Source organism: Corvus kubaryi, unplaced genomic scaffold (assembly GCF_017639235.1).
Source record: "Corvus kubaryi isolate FWS band 111438036 unplaced genomic scaffold, C.kubaryi_AGA036_p1.0 split1-131, whole genome shotgun sequence".
Classification (NCBI taxonomy): domain Eukaryota; kingdom Metazoa; phylum Chordata; class Aves; order Passeriformes; family Corvidae; genus Corvus; species Corvus kubaryi.
The window spans coordinates 19,541,622-19,564,278 of record NW_024582073.1 but is presented as its reverse complement, the minus strand read 5'-3'; the positions used below and the strand labels follow the sequence as shown (position 1 = coordinate 19,564,278).

Below are 22,657 nucleotides of genomic sequence, written 5' to 3'. Positions count from 1 at the left end.
ACATGAGCATTTCAACACGTCGAGCTTCATTCTCACTGATCTCAAGAGAAAACAGAAACAAGGAGATATGGGCATTACCCAAGAAAATAGATTTTTATTTAAGTCTGAGCACTGTCTTGCAGGTCTGTTTTGGGGTGGTTTAATGCTTCCTGTTTCTGTGAATCAGGAAAACAGAATAATAACTAAATTGAATTTCCTTCTAGATTTGGCTTGTATGGTTTGATCTCACTGGATAGCACTGCTATTAGGATTTCAGACTAGTTCTGCCATCTTCTTTCTGTGTCTGTCTACTTTTCAGATGTTCCAGCCTTCTGTAGGGAGGGCCACAGGCTGTGCTGACAGAACCTCAACAAATCTTAGCAGCCATCAGATCTTGTTAAAATTTTTACTGTCCTTCCACACAAAACACATAAGATGAGTAACCAAGTAGACACAGTCATATATATTCAATAGTCATAATAAAACCCCCTGCTTGAATGGTCATAGATAGGACAAACATGAACAGTGCCTAAAAATTAAGTAAAGGGTCATAAAATGGTTTGGGTAGTCATAAGGAGTCACATTCCATCATGCTCTGTTCACGGTAAGTGCATTAGTGAAGAAAGACACTTCTTAAATTAAGGCAGAAATTAATTTCTGCTGACAGAATGATAAAGCCAGGCACGTCTTTGAAGTGAACAGAGTACAAATCTGCATAGCTTCATAGGTTTCTGAGTAAAATGGGACATTGCTATACATTATTTGACTGGGAAACTTACTAGCTAGAAAGAGATACATAACAAAAATGAAGTTTCAGAGCTGGTTTTATCTCACTAATGATGAATCATGATATTTAGGGGCTTTGTATTTAAATTGCCTCACAATGTCTCAATTCTTCATGATTAATGAGTGTTTTAGTCTCAATATAAACTAATTATGTTAATTTTTTAATAATTATTCAGACTTTATTTGCAATTAGAAAGAATTTAAGATCTTTGTATGCATGCCAAACAAATTTTATTTAAAATTCGGCTAATTTTGTTTTGAACTTTACAATGCATTTCAGTCTTATCATGTTTGCATACTTCACTTTCTTCAGCCAAAATGAAACATTCCTGTATTATCAAAAGACTTTCATTTCAGAACTCTTGACTGATCCATAGTGGCTTTTTCAGAACAGCTTATTTCTGTGTTTTGCTTCCTTGTGAAGCCACCTGCAGGATGGGATCGTTGGCTGGGCTACATCTCCCTTTCATGGGTGTCCTCACAGCACTTGCATGGTCTGTGCTTTTTTCCCTCTGAGCTGGTGGCCTGTTGGGCTACAGGAGTTGTAAACAGGTACAAGATTTGGATCTACAGAAGGGGATACAAGAATCTGATTCCAGTACCTTTGAAGAAGCGTCATATCACAGAAATGTAGTCCAGCTTTGAACTGTGCCAGAAGGAAATCTGGAAAGGTAAACTTGAATTCCATTCAAACTTTCAAAACCAGCTTTGTTTTCCCAGCATAAGGCTTAATTTTTGTCAAGGAAAATAACAGCATTTTGATTTGGCAACAAGTTTAATTATTCATTAAAATTGTTTTCAGAGGAAAGGTCTGATTCAAAAAATAAAAGAAAACAGGGTGACAGAGTTTCTTGTTATCTTCCATCTATGTCACATTTCAAACAAAACATAGGGGAAGAAACCTTTTCCCTTCTTAAAGTGGGGAGGAAACCTCAGTACCAGGGTGTTAGAAAACCAACAATGTGATTTTATTAGAAAACCAACAATGTGATTTTATTTATACCTTTCTTATTTCTATATTCTATCAATAAATAACTGATACCATAGATAAAAGAGTAGGCTAAAGAACATCTGCTGTGATGCATTACAGACATTCTGATTTCCTTATGTCAATCCTCCTACAATGCAGTCCTTCACATGCAATTTAGCTACACATTTGATGAAATTCACAGAGTATTTAGACCATGCATGGTTTGTTCATCAAAAGCAGTGCCAGCATCATGGGGTTCTACACTGTAATTAGTGAAATCCACCTCACATCACATCGTTAAAGAGAGTGGGGTTTTCCCTAAATGGCTGGGGAGTTTTCTGAATGTGTTAGTTGAAATGAATACTGGAAAGAACTACCAGCCTACCATTTTTCAAAAGGCTATAAAAACAGACTAGAAGAATTTGGTGAATCAGCTAATAATTTACACTGTTAGAGAAACAGGCATGTGTTGCCAGAACCAGAAGTAACATTGAAATTCTAAAGAAAATTAGCATTTGAAAGTTACCAAGCTGCTAAGCAAAAAAGATACTAGGACTGATTCTCAAACTCTTCTTCCCTTTTAATTCTGTAAAAGAACATAATTGTATTTCTAATGCTATTCTGTAAAAGCTGCAAAAAAAACCAACATGAGATTTTGCATTCACAAGGGAACTGCAACTCCTTGGTAAAGAAGAATTTGTTTGAACCCAGGATCAAATGAAAATTTCTCTCCAGAGCTGCTTACCCCCAATAAGCCAAATTAAAATGATACTGCCATTAAATACATCTATTCTGAAAAATATATCAGGCAGCTACCTGAAGCCTGTAAAACAAAGTTTGCTCCTTTGACAAGTAGAACAGGCTGCAAATCATTACAACTTTTCTCTGAGGGAAGTTTAAACTGAAACTCCTCAGTGCCATCCCACAGTCTCCAGACCTTGTCTGAGAAGTTAGAGGTCTATCACCAAACCGAAAATCAAGAAAAGACATCTGATGTTTTTAGGGATGTCAGTGTCAACTTCCATGAGTCACTGGGAGGGATTTGTCTGCCAGCCACTGAAGTCAGCACAGAGCATTACAGCTGTAAACTGCAGCAGGATTTTGATCTAAGAGCACAGTCATTAGCTTTTGCCCAAAGTCGACTGAAAGGTTGCCCTGTGGCAGCCTTAGTAAGAGCTTCACCAGAAGCACCAATGACTCCAGGGGTTGCTGTTATTTTTATCCTGTGAAAAAACAAAAAAATTGTTGCTGTGGAAGGTGTGGGGATGTTTAGCTGCTGCTTTGCTCCACAAGAATTTTAACACAGATTGGATGAAATTAGCTATTCTTTCTGAAGGATTGAGCACAAATAGGTGTTTACTAGCAAAGATTAATTGTACTGATCAGAAGATCTCTTGTGACTTCATATCTCTCCTGCAGTGTTTCTTGGGATCATTAGATTAAAAAATAAAGTTACTTTTCTTGTCTTTATGCCTCTTTAAAACTAGTCCACATTTTTACCATAACAATTCCTAATTGGAGATTTTTGTGTGCTGCCCCTGTCTTCAGACAGGTTACTCTGTTTCAGAGGCATACAGCAGTACTCTCAGGCGGCTGGGGAAAAAAAAGAGCAATTGAAAAGCCAATTCTTGCCTGTGATGCTTTGTGTGAGCATATGCAGGAAGAGGTGAGAGGAAAAACTATTCTTTAAAATAAATAATCTGTCTGAAGGATACAAAGCAATATGAAAGTTCTGTTCTTTTGAGTAAGGATGTGATTTCAGCTCCAATGAAAGCAAACAGAAAGTTACCTAGTTTTGGAGTCTTTCTCATCTTTTTGCTTTGTGCCTTCTTTCCATGTTTCCTCTTTTTTATTGGAGAAGGAAGCAAAAGAACTACAAAATCAAAAGGTCTTCACTCATCTCAGCTGAAATGAAAAATTTCTGAGTATTGATTCCTGATGGTTTCTGCTTCACTATTATTGCTGTCTGTGTCCATATAGAGTATGTGCATTTCTGATACTTTTCTTCTGAAACGAGAACATTTCAAGAAATTCTACTTCTCATTTTCCTTTTGGCTTTACACAGGAAAGACTTCTATTTTAGGCTGTATTTTCATGCAGCCTAATAATGAGAGGAAGTAGACAATATTTATATTTCCCAACATCAGAAACATATGCTTTAGGCCCTATACCATACCAAATTTCTCTCAAAGATCACCTCACTGACACTGTATTTTAGCCCTTTATGATCCTTTTCATATGATGTTATGACAAGAGCACATGATCATCCAGGTAAAAAACTTGTTCTTTGAAAAACTGAGAAGAAAATGAGGCAGTCACAAAGACACCATGTCTGGCACGCTGCAGACAGCAGGAACAGAGGAGATCACAAGCACCCCTTTTGATGGCAGTATGGATGTTTAGGCTGGATTAAGCTGATTGTGGCACCTTATTATACACCTACAGTGCTGATTTGGTTGGAAGTCAAGTTTCAAGGGCAGTGCAATGAGATGGTCACCTTCACAGGGAAGTTACAGTGCTTATTAGTACAGAATTCATGTATTTTACTTTAACAGGAATTGTTTTATATCACAGTAGAGATCAAACTCTGATCCCTGCCATGTCAATATATACTGACAGCAATATTTGCATTTTTCCTCACACATAAGTGAGCACAGGCAATAAAGATAAAGAAAAATTTAAAATTACCTGCTCAGCAGGTCTTTTGACTTTGTTGGCGATTCCAAGAAGGCAACCAATTAACTTGATGCAAATAAGTAGGAATAATAATAAGCAACCTATGTCAGAAGATTTACGCTAATACAGACTAAAGTTCAATTACTATTATTTGAAGGCAAAGTTAATAATTTAAATTAATTAATTTTAAATTGTTTCTTATTAAAAAACAAAAGGAAGGTCAAATATTGCTATCAGAGCTTGGCAGAAGATACAAGGAACATGAAATGTGTGTTATCATTGCAAAAAGTCAGCTGGACAATCTAGTAGGGATCAAGGCCAAATTCATAGTATGTCCTCAGCAGTGCAGTACAAAAGAATGACTATCTGTTTAATGTCACCACAGATGATGTGAGCAGCAAAAAAAATAGCACAGACAATGATATGTTTTAGTTGTCTTTTTTTTGGGATAATGGAAGATCTTCAGAAATCCTGATGATGACTAATGGTACAGGTAATTACCAAGGTGAAGCTCCCTTGACAAATACCTAAGATTTGAAACAGCAGCAGCTGAGACAGCTTAAAAGGAAAAAGAGACAAAATATGACAGTGGCAAGCACGAATGGAGGATAACACTGCAAAAAGTCAATTAAATTTATAATAATTCCTATCCCAAGATATCATCAACTGAAAGGCAAGTTCAGAAAGGGATAGAACTAGCACATAGTGAAGGCACAAAGTGGGAAAGACTCAGACTGTGACTAAGAAGAGAGATACGTGCAGAGCTGACTCTGCAGGGTAACCACAAATGACACTCTTTCAATGCTACTTCCATGCCCATGGAGGTGGAGGGTCACTGATCTGATCAGTCTGAAAATGTGATACCATGGACAGAGAGCGAGAATTTGAATGCTTATGATGGGCTGTCAGCCTAGATGTGTGGGTCAATTTAGTGTAATCCTTCAGCAGCATAATTTTAAAGCAGACCTTTTCAACATCTCATTACCCTCTGTTATGATGTCTGGTTAAACATCCATCAGCTGAGCTTAAAAAACCCCAAACAATTGGACTCCAAAGACATGGGCTTTTACTGTTAGATTTAACAGAAAAGTGAAAGGAATTTGGAGTGCCAAATCTACCACTCTTTTTCAACAAAGAGCAAATAGCAACAAATTGTTGTGAAAAGCCTGTAGCAGCTGTCAGGGGTTTTACATATTGATGTATGACTCAGTGCTAGGAAAAATAACCATCAGAGGTCAGGTGTTCCTCTGGATAGACTGAAATATGGTAACAATCCTCACCTTTGCTAAATAACAGATATTGATGTCTGGAAATGACCAGAGCCTGGTTAACACAATCCTGAAGCTCAGAAAAGATTTGCTAGTAGTTGAAAATAACACACAGTGTGGTAGGTATGTTCACTTCTTGCACACAGGATTCGGTTTGACTGGTCACATGAAGCTGGCCACATAAAAATGGCCACATCATTCCATGATTCTGTGAAAGAACACAAGTCTCTCCATATTTAGACTGGCACTGAAACTATGTGACATGAATAACTGCCATTATTAGGTTATTATTAGGTTTGATGCATTGGCTAACAATGAAACTGCTTTAAGTCCATAGTCCTGACCTCACTGTCACACAGAAATGACCAGGATTTAGTCAGGCAGTGTCAAATCTTCAGTATAACCATAGGTTAGTTTATCATAACAAAGCTGATTTGTCTGCTTCTACATTCTGTTAGCATATAATCAGGTAACCTATTTTCCAGTAGAAAGGTTTCTTTTCATTGACTCACTTGGCTTAGTGGAAAGTAATTGGAACTTCTCATCCATGTATCCTATTATAACCAGCAATTTATAGAATTTTACTATTATAAACTTACAAGTCAGTGAATTATTTTTATTTTAAGACTAGTGAAAGTGTCAGTTAAAGATCCCTTTTTGTGGCAATGAAAACAGTTTTGTTTTGTGACAGGACAGAGATTTGGTTCTGATAACTTAATAGCACCACTGGAAACATCAGAAGTCATCAAGGAACAATTGAATTGATGTACTGGACCTTATCACAGCCAGTGAATAGCAGGGAAGCCTCTGTGAGTCTTCATGATTTTCATAGCTCTTTCAAAAGACATTGACATTGAAACTAAGGAGAAAAGTCCCAGGACCTGCTCCAATGCAAAATTTAAGACTTTTGGTAAGTGAAAAAACATTTGTTTTTGTTGAGAAAAGAGAGTTTCTGATTGACCATGTTGTTCACTTATGGATGAGCTGACAGGAACAATCTCTGAAATCATTGCAAGGAGAAACAGGTTGACAGGTATAAGAAGCAGAAAAGATACTCCTTGTGAAAATGTATTGCTACAATATAGAAAATCTAAATTTCACTTTACTGTAATAGACTTCCCTGTGAGATCAGGATACACATAATAGACTATGAAGCATTCTTTTCAGCTGGAAAGTGGGAATATTCACCTCCCTCAGAGTTTCTATGAAAATAACCTCATTAATAACTGACCTGGAAGGCTCTCTGAGGGAAGTTGCTATGGGAATAAAATGTCAAATATCAGTTTACCAAACTCTTTTCTCCTGCAATAAAATTTATCAGAGTGATCCCCAGGTGAAGGAAAATTCTTTAAGTGAAGTTAACAACAAAATCCTCAGTGAGACATCCATCAATCTTATCCATGCAAAGGTCTCTGTAATTCCAAACATGCCAGGGGAAGCAAATAAACCTCTTTGCTCTTGGCTCCTGGGGGTAGTGGCTCTGAAAGCACTGTTCTTGCAGATCAGGATTTCACAAAATGAGTCTTGGTGCTATGTTAATGGGAGGTTGGGGACCCATGTGAAGAGGATTTTACTCAAACATGTAGAGAACACCTTCAAACACCTTCACCTATGAGTTGTTCTCTTTTTCTTCTAAATTCAGAACCCAAAACTTGAGGAGTCTCTCTCCAGAACCGAATCTTGAATTATCTCTTCTATTTTTAACCACAACTACAAATTAAATACTTGGGGTGAGTAAGGACAGTAAAGAGACAGAATGATTCCCATTTCAACTGAGATTGCCTCCCATTTAGTGATTTTAACTCAAACCATCACCTTGGGCTTCAAACAAATGGTGCCAGTTCTAAGTTGCAGCAGAAGTGTGCCTGAAGTGTCCCTGCCTGCTCCAGCTGCACAGTGGCACATCCCAGCAATAACCTGGGCCGTGGCTGTAGGACCCAGCTGCACGCAGCAAGGTTGCACAGCAGTAGCTGAGGGATTGTGAACGGAAAATCTGCTTCTCATCATGGAAAAAGGCAGTATTTAATTAAATTAAATGCATATAGAGAGTACCTTTAAGGGCCAGATCTCCAGCACAGGAGAATTAAAGAAAATTTCAAGTATTCCGTTACTGCCTGGCCACAAAGTAGCACCTCAGAGTCCAGTGGATGCTAGATACCTCATAAACTGGCCAGATTTCTATTGACTGTTTAAGTAAAAGACACAACATACTTTTAAGAGGACTGAGCTCCATTAATTCCATCTGTTAGCCTACCCATAGTTATCCATCCTCCATAGTTATATGACTTTCACTATGTACTTCAGCACTCAAGTTGCATTTTATTCATCGGTCTTGTAAATTTTTTAAACTAAGTTATACTTCTTAAAAAAATAATAAAATCCATTTTAGAGATGGAACCTCAAATCCCAACCTCTGAGGTTGTAAAGGGACTGACCTCAACTCAGCTTAACATTTCTGATTTTTATAGTCATCTGGAGCCAGGAAGAGGCTTCTTTTTGATTCTAGCTAGGGTTCTCAATATTTCACTGTGTGAATCATCTACTTGCGTAAGAATCACTCCACTTTCTCTGCAATTTTGGAGGAAAGCAAGTCTCACAAAGGTTTTTTTTTTACCAACATGCTCCAGACTAAACTGTTGTTGATCAAACATGATCAATTTTTTCCGACTTCATCTGAGCTGTTAGTTAACACCTTTGTATACATCACTTTTTGTGGATGTTTCTCTTCAGGATGGCATAGAAAGGGTAGGGAAAAAAACCTGATAATAATAGCTCTATTTAATTGATAAAAAACTTCCATAATTTCAGTGCAATGCATATGTCTTCATCTCAGTGTTTACAGATAAATATTTGATGATGGAATGTGTAGTTTTTCTACAGAGACTGAAAAAGATGGGTTGACTGCTGTACATAAAATGACCACCTAACTGCAGAAGTTTTTTTTACTTGGAGCTGATGATTTATTCTCTCATCATTGTGCTTCTTACCTCTGGGAAATTCTTGTATATTTATTTACAAGTTATTTATAAGTATGCTTATTTACAGTCCACAAGCAATTACACCAAAGCTGATAGGACCATTCATTGTAGGAAACAGTAAATATGAATAAAGAAAGTAGGCACTTTATCTTATCTATCCACTGCTAAGATTAGGAGTTGCCCTTGTTTCTGTTGGAAGAGAGTTAATTTTCTTAGTATCTCATATAGTGTTGTTTATTATTATTATTGTCATCGTTATTATAATTTACTTTATAACAGTTATATTCTTATCTCAACCTACATGTTTTGCCTTTTTCTGATTCTCCTCTCTATCCAACTGGGAAGGGGCGCAGAGTGAGCAAGCAGACGTGTGGTACTTAGTTGCCAGCTGGGATTAAAACCACAACAGAAATGAAATATTAAAGACTTCAAGCAAAGCAAACATAGATACACTTATGAAACAAACCAAATCCACCTCAGGTCAGCTGATACAGTGGTGACTGAGGAGAGGAGGAGGACTTCACATCAGCCACAATTCCCAAGTTATGGCTGGGGGTTGGTATTAACAGCAGGAGGTCAGTAGATTCTAAGCCACAACTTAGCTTAGATTTACCTCATATCACCACACAACAGGAAAAAATATAAAGATTTTCCTGTTGGTGGTGCTCACCTGTTGGTGAGCAGGGTGGGTAGTTGACAGATATTAATGGAAAGGACATAAGTTCTAATTTTAACCACAGAAGTTACTAGGTGCAAAGCACAAACAAACAGTGAGCTGCAGAGGATAAAATTGCTCAGTGTAGCAGAAGGCTTGTTAGTCCCTGAAACATTCAGTGGCACTAAATGTGCTTATACCAATTCTGTATAATCACAGAAAAAGAACCTCAAATAAGTTTAATTATAGATATTAGATGAAAATAAATAATGAATACTGGTGACTCAGTTCTAGAGTTCCCTACCCCATACACTGGGTTCGTTTTGATGAGAGTAAAGTATATAAAAGAAATCTATTTATATAGAGAGAAAAAGAGGGACACAGAGAGACATAATCTCTAAAAATACATGTGTATTTGTATTATATTTTCTTAACTAGAATAAAATGGCAAATCAGTATATCAGAGCTTCTTCTGGCTGTCTATGAATATAGTATTAAACAACCTTGGCTTCTTCACAGTACAGATTGGGAAGTTTTCAACATAGCAAAAAAAAAATTGTGGGTTTTTTTTTATTTACAGGTTGTGAAAAGGACTGGAAATCAGCTTTATATCACTAAATACTAGCAGAAACATGATGTATATGACAGTAGTCAGCAATCTTTCTTGGGTGATCTGCTGGGGTGTGTTCTTTTCCAAATTGGAATGTAGCACATCAGGAAGATTTTTACAACATCTGGGACATCCTGTCACTCAAAAATTCAGGATGACATTGATCCACATATGTCTGTGGATCAAAAGATGTATATGATCCACCTAGCGGAGGAAGGTTAGAGGGCTGACAGCAGCTGGTAGTTACTCACAGATATAAACATGCCCAGGGAAGCATTTAAAATTCTCTGCATCTCACAAGTGAGAACCCTGAATGCCGCAATCTTTCCTCTGTAATGGACAGCTACAACAGTGATAGGGCCGCCTTCTATGAATGCATTTAAAATCCGTGACTGTGCTTCATCCAACACTACTGAGACAGACTGATGGCTCCTGGCTTAGGAGCATCAACAACCTGAAGTCAAGGCAGCACTCAGCATAAGTGCTTGAAACCACTGAAAACACGGCAACCCTTCACTGCCACATATTACTTAATCTTTTCTAAACAGCAGACATAACCTCTCCTCACTCTCACAAAAGTCCTGGGAAAGCCGTTCAGAGAGCAGATGCTATCCTAGCAACAGCTGGAATTTGCCTAGCCACCAGACAAAGCTCCACTTGGATGTCCTGCCTCCCACAGCCACAGCCAACACCTATGAACCTGATTTCCAGTCCTTTTCCCAAACTATAATAGTAAAAAAAAAGGAAAAAAAGGACAGGACAGACCAGGTGATTGTAAATAATTTTTTTGTTATTTTGAAAGCTGCCCAGGCAGCTTTACTCTAGCTGTTCTCTTCCCCTGTTCACCAACAGAGCGCTCACTAAATCCAAAAGAAAAATTATTGCCCTGCTGAACATTTGGATCAACAGCAAGTGTAAATACTTTATGACTCCTTTCCAGCAAAATCTCACAGCACTTAGTGCTGACAATTTTGTTCATAAAGATCAATAAATCCTTCAAGAAAGTCTTTCAATACTGAGACTTTTATGGAGAATTTCACACCAAAAATGTTTTTTTCTTTCTAAGGTATTTTCACCTGCTATTATTTTTTTGCACCATAAAACAACCCTAGTTTAATCACTCAGTTTAAAAACTTGAGCAAGAGATCTCAAAGACATGTCACTAGGCAGGAAAAGATGTGGCAATAAGGGCATAATTGGCATGCAGTTACTGAAAAATCACATGCCAAGGCTGGGCAGAGAAGAATCTCATGAATCTGCATAAAACTTCTGTCTAATCTGTTCCTCATGTTACATCCAAATCAACCTCAATAAAAGCTAACTTTGTTTTACAGCAATTCCCCACACAGAAGATTGTACTTCTGTAGTTTTCACATGCTAAAAGAGTCAAATATGAAGCTCGGCTTAAAAGAATGACTTTTTCCTACTTCTCAAGACAATCTTCTGATGATCTCTTGTTGTTTGATTTTGTGTAGCAGTTCACAGTGCTTGCCCCAAAAGTATTTGCAGACTTTACAGCTTGGACAAAGATTTATCTAAACCTTACCCCAAAAGGCACAAAATCAATCTTCATAACATAATGTGAAAGCAATCCAGGGGGAAGTGGAAGATTTCCAACAAGTTTCAGAAAGGTGTGAAGGACACTCAGGAGGCTGACAGTGATTTTGTGATTATATTGCATCTTTGTTTTAACAAGGTAGCTAAGAACAGTTCTCATCACTCAGCAAGGGAGGTGGAACAATCTCAAAAGGAAATAATAATTACTGGAAGGATTAACTCAGTTTGCATTTTTATGTCCTAAATAAGGAACAGCAGGTGTTCCCTTATCACTGCAAAAATAGGAAAAAGAAGGAAAGTATTTTTTGCCCACTGCAGCAGACTGCCTTGCAGTATATTTGTCTTACTAAATACAATAGTCTTTCTTACACAGAACAGTGCTAGCAATAGAATGATGAAGTCAGTGCTCTATTTTATTCAGTATCATATCAAGCAAAAAATGACAGGGCAGAAAAGTACACCGGTTGTAGAACTTATCTAAATGTTTCTAAATTTGATATTATTAAAAAAAAAAAAAAAAAAAAAGAAAAAAGAAAGAAAATGAGAAAGAAAGAGTGAATAAACACAAAATCAATAAAATATTACCAGATAGAAGTCAAAAGCACTGATTTAATTCACATTTTGATTCAGATAAACAGACTGTATGGTAGATTTGATGAATATATCTAAAACAGCTTTTTTCAAAATATACCAAAATAGAAAAAGTTTAATGAAGTATAAAATAAAGAAGCATACTTCAATTTAAAAGGAAAATACCTTTGTCTTTATTATGGAATGAATGAAGCTTAGGTGTCTACCTCGTACTTAGTACCCATATCAGAAAATACAATACAATATTTTTAAGAATGAAAGCATTACAGTATTTGATACTTTTGTGTCAAGACCTGTGACAGCAATCATAGAAAAGAGGTGTAGGAGAAAAACTGATTATAAAGAATCTTCCACTAGTTGTAACAGAAATAAATCATATGCAAAACTGGAAAACAAACCTTGACAGACTGACTACCAGTGAAATAAACTGAAATCACAGAATCATACAGTATTTTAGGTTGGAAAAGACCTTTAAGATCTTTGAGACCAACCATAAACCTAACACTGCCAAGTCCACCACTAAACCATGTCTGAAAGAGCCCAATCTCCAGTAAGCTTTCCTTGCCAGGTTGGAAAATACAGAAACCTGATAGTCTTTAGAAAAGAGGTGGTGAATTAAGAAGACTTTTATAGACATCTTTTTGCAGAGTTCAAATTTCCAGTGATTAAAACCAGAACTGTCCAGTGACCTCACAGATCCTAGCCTGTCCATTCAGACTGTTTCATTTACTCAGTAAAATACACAAGTTGATGAGAGTCAAAGTGGAAGTTAAGGAGTTAGAGATAAGGTCAAACTGAGCATGTGAGAGACTGCATGTAAATAAGTCTTCTAGCTATTGGAGTGGAAAATAACTTATTTGGAAACGAAAGGAAGGAAGTCCTCATTTCTGTGACCCAAAAGTACAACCCTACTAGTATCACTGTTGATGGATATTTGAGGTGAATGCTGACTGCCTAAGGGAATAGACCAGTGTATAACATCAGGGTTTTCTTGAGGACAACATGAATACACATCATATGCGGCACTTCCATTGTATTTGTCAGATTTTAGTAAGTGAGGAATCTGGGAGGGAAAGCCTGGTAATATTCGCTAGTGAACAGATGCCTTCTTTCTTTCCTCCAGAAATGTGTGTTTTATAAAGGTACAGTACTATACTGTAGAATACAAATAGTATATATTGGCCTAACTATAAAACTGTACTGTATACATGTAACGTAAAATTTAAACAGTATAATGTTAATTTCTAAGAGTTTAAAATTAAATAAAAGGATTTTCCATGAAATACTGTATTAAGGCAATCAGTTCTAGGTCTTGATGAACATATTGATGCTCAACATCCTCTTGTACTGAGAAGGTGTAGGCATCCTGGGCCTCACCAGAGCTCATCTGCAGACACAGTGTGATTTGAACATACATTTCTGATAAAGGAAATAGTTTCCTGTGATCAAGTACAGCCAAACAAAAAAGTGCTATTTTTCAAAACATTTAATGTATAAGAGACTGAACCCTAGAGAGTAAACCAACTTTGTTCTTCTTTAATCGTAGGAGAAAAAACCCAAGACATTTGCCTGCTCTTTTTCTGCAAAGACCCTGTATTTGCTATTCATGCCAAATTTCGATTGAGTCCAGGGGAACTCAGAGTATGATTTAGTAAAGAAAACAACTTTTATTGATCTCTTCAGTTTTTTATGTTTGTGTAATAATAATCTTTTACTTTTTCCTGTTGCAGGGAAGCTTATATACGCACACACATACATGGTGTTCACAGGCACAACAGCAAATTAGGCAACAGTCCAACATAGGCCTATGTTAGGCAGTAAGTAATGCCATTCATGGTAATCAATTTAACTAGTTCACTAAAATAAGTAGAACTGTGCTCAGGAGAGATCACACCCTCTGATGTGCACACTGCTTACTACTGCTGCTCTTCCCATCCAAAATGTCCAGGCTTTTCCTGCTGAGTTTGGTGGGTGTCCTGTATATTTTGTTCCTTTCCCTCACATGTTTTACATGATAGGATGCTGTGGAGCTCCTCTACCAGACTGAACTAGAAGCTGTCCTTTTTAATTGAATATTCTCTCAGAAATTTTTGCTTTGTATTGATTGATCTCAGTAGCAACCTATTCTCTTCTATACCTTTCCCATCATCTCAGCATTAGCTCACTCTGGCTAAGTCAAAATGTTGTGAAACCTCCAAAATAACTTGACAATCTCTCCTCTATTCCACCCTTCAGTGCTTAGTCACAGGTGTCACAGCCCACCAGGTTTTGCTTTAGGAAGGTTTCGCCTTCTGCCTCCCCAAGCTTGCTTTTTAATGAGAAAGCTAGAAAAGAGTGAGTCTTGTGCTTGGCCAACAAAACCCTGCCTTCTTTGGTTTTATGCCCACATTCAGAAGATACTGTACAAAGACAGTTCTGGTGAGACTGGACCTACTTTCTCTGAGTATCTATAAGCAAGATCATAATTTCTTACTATGCGTTTTTTCCCAAAAATTTTCTTGGCCATTTTCTAATTCAGTCAGGTACAACATTTGATTCCAGGCTGAACTTCACTCATTGGACAGTGTGATACCCAAGGTACACAAAAAACTGCTTCCCTCCCTAGAAGCTACTGCTGGCTTTGTAGCCCACATTCACACATTCACATCAAGGAATTCTTTCACTTTTATGCCAAGTGCTATCCATGACTCAGTGTCTGTCACACTGGAGCCAGGTGGGAGGAAGTAGATCTGTTCCCCCTTGTTCTATGGGAAACTGTCAGAACTTTTGAACTCTCCTAGAAGTGAAGCCAGTATTGAGGAGTAGAGTCAGTTTAACATCTCTGTACATTTGAAAACCATTAGCCCTGGGATAAAACCAAATATTTACTTCTCAGATTGCCACCCCTTCCACCATTCAACTTTTCCAGTCCTTCAGAACCCACCTGCTCTTTGGCACAGAAAACATCAGCAGCACAGCTGAAGCAGCAGAGCCTTTTCACTGCAAGCAACAGCTGTGGGCAGGGACAGGAAACAATGTCTGAATTTGTGAAGGAGGGATTGTAAAAGCAATGGTGTTGAGATTGAGACAATAATCTTGTTTTCTCAGAGTTTATTTCATAATCAGAATTTTCCCTGATCTTGAATAGGAGTCTCTGAGCTTACCTTGCTTGATGCTTGGTTAGCTTTGAATTATTTATACTTAGTTATACACAAAAAGCCTATCTTGATATGCAGGCACACTACTGACACATATTGCAACATGGATAAAATGTTACCTCTGTGAGCATGTCCTCTATAACAAGTCAACAAGAAATTCCTTAACAGTCTTAGACATAGGTGTCATGCCAACCACTTCTGCAAATTTTAGAAGTCTACAAAAGCAGCAGCAAAGACTTACATTACGCCTTTTTTTAAGATGGAGGTCCTGACAAGGATGTTTCCACCAAAGCAGAAAACTAAATTGGAATTGTAGTAAATATTATTAGGAAGGATCTTGAAAATTTATCTGGTCCACCTCTAAGATATTGCTGGCAGAGATTTTGTTGAATCTGGATCATGTAAAGTAAAGTAGAATTGGCAAATACTGCCCCTGGAAAGGATCTTTGTTCTAATCCTGACAGTGTGAGGTAAATGTGATATTGCACAACATTTTTAGGACATTCAAATGGTGGAACAGAGATGCAGCTCATTTGAGATAGCAAGAAGCTAAGGTGAAAGTGCCAGATCCGTCTTCTTTAGAGTTCTCTGTAAAAAAGGGAAAACTGATACAGTATCAAACTTCACCTACAATTATCAGTGTCTGAAGAGGTCCACATTATTTGTGTGCATAGTACCAAAGCCTGAGTCACGAAGACGAGGGCTGATGGTGATTGCAATGTCATGATATTCCTTCTGAACCTCCTTCAGCACAGACCATGTAAACTGTCAACAGCAGTTTGGTAGTTGGTACCTTTGTAGCTGCCTGAAATTATCATATTGTTCTCCTGTGCTCTCCTTCCCATCTATATTCTCCTACTGTCTCATATCATGCTGTAAGTGTAAACTCAACACTGATCTGTTTTGTGCTGTGATTATACAGACACTGGTATTAGGGTTTCCAAAGTGTTTTGCACTACCCATAATGATGACTTCCTGTCTAAAGTTCAATAAATAGAAAATGAAATTGTATAAAATTCAACATGGTCATAAAACAAGTAAAAAAAATATACAATGGTCTGGATCTAATTTATCTAAAACATTGATATTTCACATAAAATAATGCCTTTGACAGCTGTGGCTTTCAACAGAACTGCCTTTGAGCAGTTTTTAAATCACATTATGGTATTCTCATCCAACTGAGTTCTAAAGGGAACTGGAATATTCATCTTTGCAAAGAAAAAATTAAAATGCAATGTAACACACCATAGAACTTCCAAGAACAAAGTAAAAATCCAGCAGAAATATTGATCCCACATGATGTTTGCTACTTTCTCTAACAGAAGGTATTTAGATGCCAAACCCTTTATTTAAGTGTTCTTTAGGGCTGTATTTTATGGAACAAGTAGTTTGAAGGAGTGTGTTATTATCTCGTGATTCAAGTTGAGTGCAGCAGCTCTGTGACTGCATCAGGCGTTATCCATTACAGCTCTGTGGCAGCAGGATGATGAGCACTATCACATCACTGACAATAAGTGGACACTGCATACTCTGTTCTCAATCTGACTCATTTTGACATTTAACCACTGCTTTAAATTGGTTCCAAGCAAAACTCGTTTGTCATTTTTCCCTATGTCACTTTACAGTTCTTCAGCTTTCACAGCCCTTATATACAAACTCAGCCATTATGCTCAGAATTTAACTACCTGAATCCATACTAATTGCAGGCATTTTTCTTGGGCTCTGCATCTGGATCTTAGGCTTTTAGTACAAGTCTTTTCAGCAGATGGACATTTAATAATGATGTTTTCTGACACTCACCAACAATTTCAAATCCTTCATTTAAGATGAAGGCTTTTCTAAAGAGGAGAGGTAGAAATCAATTTTGAATTACATCTTCAAATTGGAAGTTTAACTCCAGAGAATGGATGCTATATTCTCTAGTATGTAAGATTTCCATTGAGCTCTGTAGTTATGACACTACAGCAGAACAAAGCCTTATGACCCAGGCAAGGAAGTGGGACTTCAGCACTTCCTTGAGGTAGATACATGAGCACTGAAGTGAAACAGGTTCCGGCCACGGAGAATAAGCCAAGGTATGTTGCTGTGCCTCATTTCCCACACACAAGACTACACTACTGAGGCACAGCCTGTCACAATGATCTCCACAGAGGGGTGTTCAAGCTCTACAACTTCAGGATGCTCAGTGAAAGGCTCTTTGGAAATACATATTTACTTTAAATGTAAAGTCATGTACTACAAAAATAAAAACAAGCTCTTTAAAGGTTCAGTACACTTATTTCTAAAAGTAACTGTACCAAAGCTGCCTTTTTGAGCCCCAAATAATCAAATACAACTGCCATATCACTTGGCAGAACCAGCTTCTAACTTCTAACACTTTGTTTCTTATCCTTTCCTCTGTATCTTCCACCACAATGTAGGCAAATACATTATTCCTGTTTGATAGTACTAATATCTCTTCTGAGTCAGCTCCTTTCTAAATTACTCTTTTCGACTATTTCATTTACACATTTTGAATATGATTGAAATTTTAACTGAACATAGTCAAGCAAATCCACCATGAAAGACACTCTTCACAGACACTAGTTTGTTAATATATTCATTACTTGTGATATTTACTGAGAATTTGCAAGGAACATTTACCTATGGTGACTATTACCCTTGCTCTTCTATTTCCATTCTTGTGAACATATTGCTGTTTCTGAAGAGTTGAACATGAGGAAAAATTTACTTCTTTGCTCTCCTGATATCAGTACTGGATATATGTATTCAGGAGAGGGTAGTTATGAGAACAGGAAACATTCAAGGTGAAAAGAGTCAGGTTCCTGTGCCTTGGTAGTATTAACCAAAATAAAACTGTTTTCCTTTTACCTGAATTGATTACACAATTTGGGTAGTACCTGGCTTAAAATGCTTTTTAAATGTCTGAAAAAATGTAGTTACACACAATATAAGTATCTAGCTTTGGTAAGAGGTAGTGATGTTGCACAACACCAGACCTAATTCTCTATCCAACCTATACAGCAATAAAAATCAAGAAATGAAACATATTTTTCTATATCATTAGCTGAGTGCAAGGTCTAGGCAAACAAAGGGCTCTGTTCCCTGGATTATTCCTAGCTGGTTTTGTGCTTTAACCCAGGCTAAGAAGAAAAAATGATATTAATACAGCATGGTTTTACCAGAAGTTTTTTGCACATGAGTAACCAGACATTTCTCCTTGATGACAAACTTATTTTGTAAATGATAGAGTTGGCTTAAAATTAATTTTTCTCAGTTTCAGTGGAATGATAAGTAAGAAAGTATAAGGAAAGCTGAATATGATAAGGATTAACTGGCAAAATGCAAGGTGGACATCTGTGTTGGTTTTGGCTGGAATAGAATTAATTTTCTTCACAGCAGCTAGCATGGGGCTCTGTTTGGGATTTGTGCTGGAAACAGTGCTGATAACTCAGGTATGTTTTAGCTATTGCTGAGCAGCTCTTCCTCAGATTCAAGGCCTTTTCTGTCCATCATCCCACCCCACCAGTGAGGAGGCTGGGGGTGCACAAGGAGCTGGGAGGGGACACAGCCAGGAGAGCTGACCACAACTGACCCAGGAACATCCCACACTATATGGCTTCGTGCTCAGGATATAAAGCTGGGTGAAGAAGAAGGAAGAGGGAAACATTCAGTGTGATGGCATTTGTCTTCCCAAGTCACCATCACATGTGATGGGCCCTGCTCTCCTGGGTGTGGCTGAACACCTACCTGCCCCTGGGAAGCAGTGAATTAATTACTTGTTTTGCACTGTGTTTGTGTGCACAGCTTTTGTTTTCCCTATTAAACTCTCTTTATCTCAACCCACGAACTTTCTCACTTTTATTCTTCCAATTCTCTCCCTCATCCCACTTGGGGGGAGTGAGCAAGTGGCTGTATGGGGCTGAGTGAGTTGCTGGTTGGGGTTAAACCATGACAGTAACACTGGAAAATGTATTATTTAGAAGTGGGAATTATGAGGTTGGCAGGGGTTAACAGCAAAGAAGATCAAGTCTGGATATGATCCAGCTGAATACTTACATGAAGTGTTCAGTGGTCTTGATAACTGGGATGGAGCTGATCAGAGTGGTGATAATTTAAAACACTGGATAAAGAAGAATCAGAGTGTTGCAAGGAAAGAAGTGAGTGATCATCTTTGAGACTATGAATAATAGAAATGGACCAAAATTCAGTCCTGCAAAAGGCCATGTACAGAGGAACATCAAGAATTTCTAATGTAGATTGGAGTTCATCAATGGAAATTACTGAGCAGGGCACTGACCACAGGGTGACAGAACTATCCACATGGTATGTCCATGAAAATGGCATATGTGGTTAGTTATAGGCTGTACTAGAAGTTATTTCCAGTAGACAACAGGATGTGTTTTTCCAACACAAGGTCCTGGTGAAAACTACAGTTCTGTGTGTAATTTGGGTTATCTGTGTGAAACCAAGACAGGTTCAAATGCAGACAGATGCAGGGCACAGCAAACGAGAAAGCAGTAGAAATAGTAGAAAAATAGAAGAGGTTTGCCTACAAACCAAAGAGTGAGAGGGGACATTTTTGCTGTCTGTCAAAGCCCCAGAGTAATCCTGGAGGGGGGAGAGCATTTTAAACTAACAAAAACTTGAAATAAACACAACTCTTATAAATAGGTTTAAGAAACATTTAGTCAGGAAAACAGATGTTTCTAACCATTCAAAGAGAGACATTCTGTAAGATCCTGATAATAAAAATGGAACACAGAGAACTAATGTAGCTGGTAAAAATGGTATGCATTACAGCCTTCAAAAAGATTAGTGTATGGAAATGATGTGTTATACTGTCTGTAATAACTGGGGACTAACAGCATGCAGTTCAGGCCTCTGATTCTCTAGAATAATTTTTCTATTATCCTGAGCATGGTGGGGAGTCTACATATGACTTACAGTTTTTAGATCTACTCGATGGATCAGCACCTCTTCTCATCAGAAAGCAGGAGTTGTAACTCTGGAACAGACACCCTGTAGGCTTGTCAGGCAGCACCTGGGTGCTCTTCACACACTATTTCCATACATTTATTTGTTAAGTAATACACTGAGTAAGTAACTTTTTTCTACGATTTACAGAGTGACATTACATTGTTTTAAACCTTTTCTTCAAAAATTCATGTTTTATTCTACATCCATCATTAATGTGTATGGATATAAAATGACAATACTTTATTCTGCTCATTTTTATAATTTTAAGAGGCAGCTGTGATGTTATACACAGTACACTAAATAGCTTATTTTCTACTATTCCTACATCTTCATGCACAATTTACTGATTCCAGTTCTCTCTGAATTGTCATTCTTGAGCAAAATTATACCATCTCAAGAAACAAATCCACTTTCTCTTGTTATACTTTCACTTTAGCTTTTTTTGTTTTTAAATTACACATTGAGTGCAATATTGTGGAAAATGGTGACTTTTTTAGCTACTAGTGGGAATATGAAAAAAACAGCTTCATTTTGCATTAAATTCTGTAAGATACTTTTTCAAAGAGGAGATATTTCCCCATATTGTTTAGGTACTTGGGAAAATGCCATCCTGAACAATATTTTGTAAGTAGTATTGGAAACTGGTTATTGTTTCAAAAGCAATGGACTCTTCTGAACTAGACAGTTGTGCCAAGCAAAATATCTTAAGAGGAATAAAAGATTAGGTTAGGAACATTCATAATGGGGAAAACCACCTCAGAACAAAACAAAACCATGCAAAGAATAAATAATGACCTAATAGAAATCCATAAATACTTCATGTGCTTTTTTTATTAGCTGTTAATAATGGCTGGATTACAGAAACATGTTCCTGATGGAAAGGGAACTAAGTGGCAAGAAGGCATCTCTGCAATAATTTACTATTGGACTTTGTTCATTTTGTTTAAAAATTGACCACACTTTTGTATCATGGAAAAAAAAAGTAAGGTGGTAATAATTAATGGAAACTGCTAACTCAGGAGAGCCCAATTAAAAGTCTTCAAAGGCAGGAGCATGGGTGTCCTTTTACCTTAGGGTGTCTAGACAGCATGCTTTCACTCTGGAGTATTTCTCAGTGAGTTACCTCGAGGTTTACAACACCAATTGTGCATGGTCGAGACTTTACCTGGGGGGAGGTGTGGGGGACTCTTTCTCATTTGTATGTTTACACAGCATGACCCATGGTAAAAGTCTGAAATTTTAAATCAGTGCAAGAAAATGACAGCTATGGCTCCACAATACACAAATGGTAAATAATCGGTCCCACTCCCCACACAAACAATGGAATGTTGTAAACCACACCTCACCAAGCTTTACCAAGGAATAGGGAATGGTAATCTTGTCTTAATGTATGTGAAGTGCTTAAAAGGGTGAATATATCTTTACTTGCATTTTAGACATTTCCCCCCTACTAGCAAAACAATACAAATATCTCCATGTGCCCTGAACATACATGTTTTTGACTTGTTAAGAAACCCAGGAAGCCAAAACAATGTGAGTCTATTAAGGCATAATCACTTCCTAAAAAAATATATTGGGAACTTCTAGAGAAGGAATACGCTCAAAATTAAGCACCCATTGCCTGGATAGGCAGCAACATCTATTCCATAAGTAACATTAAAAACATTTCTATGTTCATATACAAATATCTGCTTTCTAAGAGTGCCGTGTTCTCTCTTCTTCAAGACCCAAAATTTTTTAAATTGAAATGCATTCACATAATTCCAATTAATTACAGTCTACATTGGAAAATGACATTGAAATGCATAAAGAGAAAAGAAACACCACATTTTAGGCAAACTTTTCCATTGCCTTCCAAAAACTTTACAAGACACACCTTCTTATGACATATTATCTAGGCAGGGAGTAGAAACTCAGAGTAAGAAAACAAGCTAAAAAAAGTTTCAGAAAGTATAGGTGATGGAAGAAGTCTAGAGTAAGAGAGACATCACCATTTAAAACAGGCAGGTGGGCAAAGAGAGAACCATAAACAAAAACAAAAATGTGGGCATCCATCTCCAAAACGATGCCCATTCATAAACGCAGGTATGAAGTTACCTGCCATGTGCTTCAACCCCAGCTGACGATGTGCTAGACTTGAGCCTGTGCCTAAAAGCAGCCACCCACTCTCTCGGTGTGGATGGCTGGACAAAGGCGGGCTCTGCCGCTGCTGCCCCGGGCAGCGCACCCGCAGCTGGCAGCCCGCGGGAGGACCTGCGCCCGCGGCTCCCGCACGGAGCGGGCCCGGACCCCGCACGGCCAGAGGCGCCGCGGCCCCGGAGCAGCCCGGCGGGGCCGGGCGGGGCGCGGTTCGGTACCGCGGACAGCTCCGCACTCACCGTCCTCGTTCTCGTCGAAGACGGGCGCCCTGTGGGAGTGGCCGCCCCCCATGTTAGTCCGCGGCCGGCTCCGCATCCCCCGCCGCCAGCAT

The 22,657-nt window shown here is 38.0% G+C and overlaps 1 protein-coding gene across 2 annotated transcripts in view; it reads right to left on the bottom strand.

The window, feature by feature from the left end:
- Positions 1–22,657, bottom strand: part of STK32B (serine/threonine kinase 32B) — a 162,475-nt gene that overhangs the window by 139,204 nt on the left and 614 nt on the right. Inside the window, exon 1 of one of the 2 annotated variants that reach the window (XM_042053584.1) lies at positions 22,566–22,651. The exons of the other annotated variant lie outside the window; for it this stretch is intronic. Coding sequence (XP_041909518.1) covers positions 22,566–22,641 — 76 coding nt within the window. The 5' untranslated portion in view covers positions 22,642–22,651. Of the gene's footprint in view, positions 1–22,565; positions 22,652–22,657 lie in introns of those variants that run through there. 2 annotated transcript variants of the gene reach the window in all.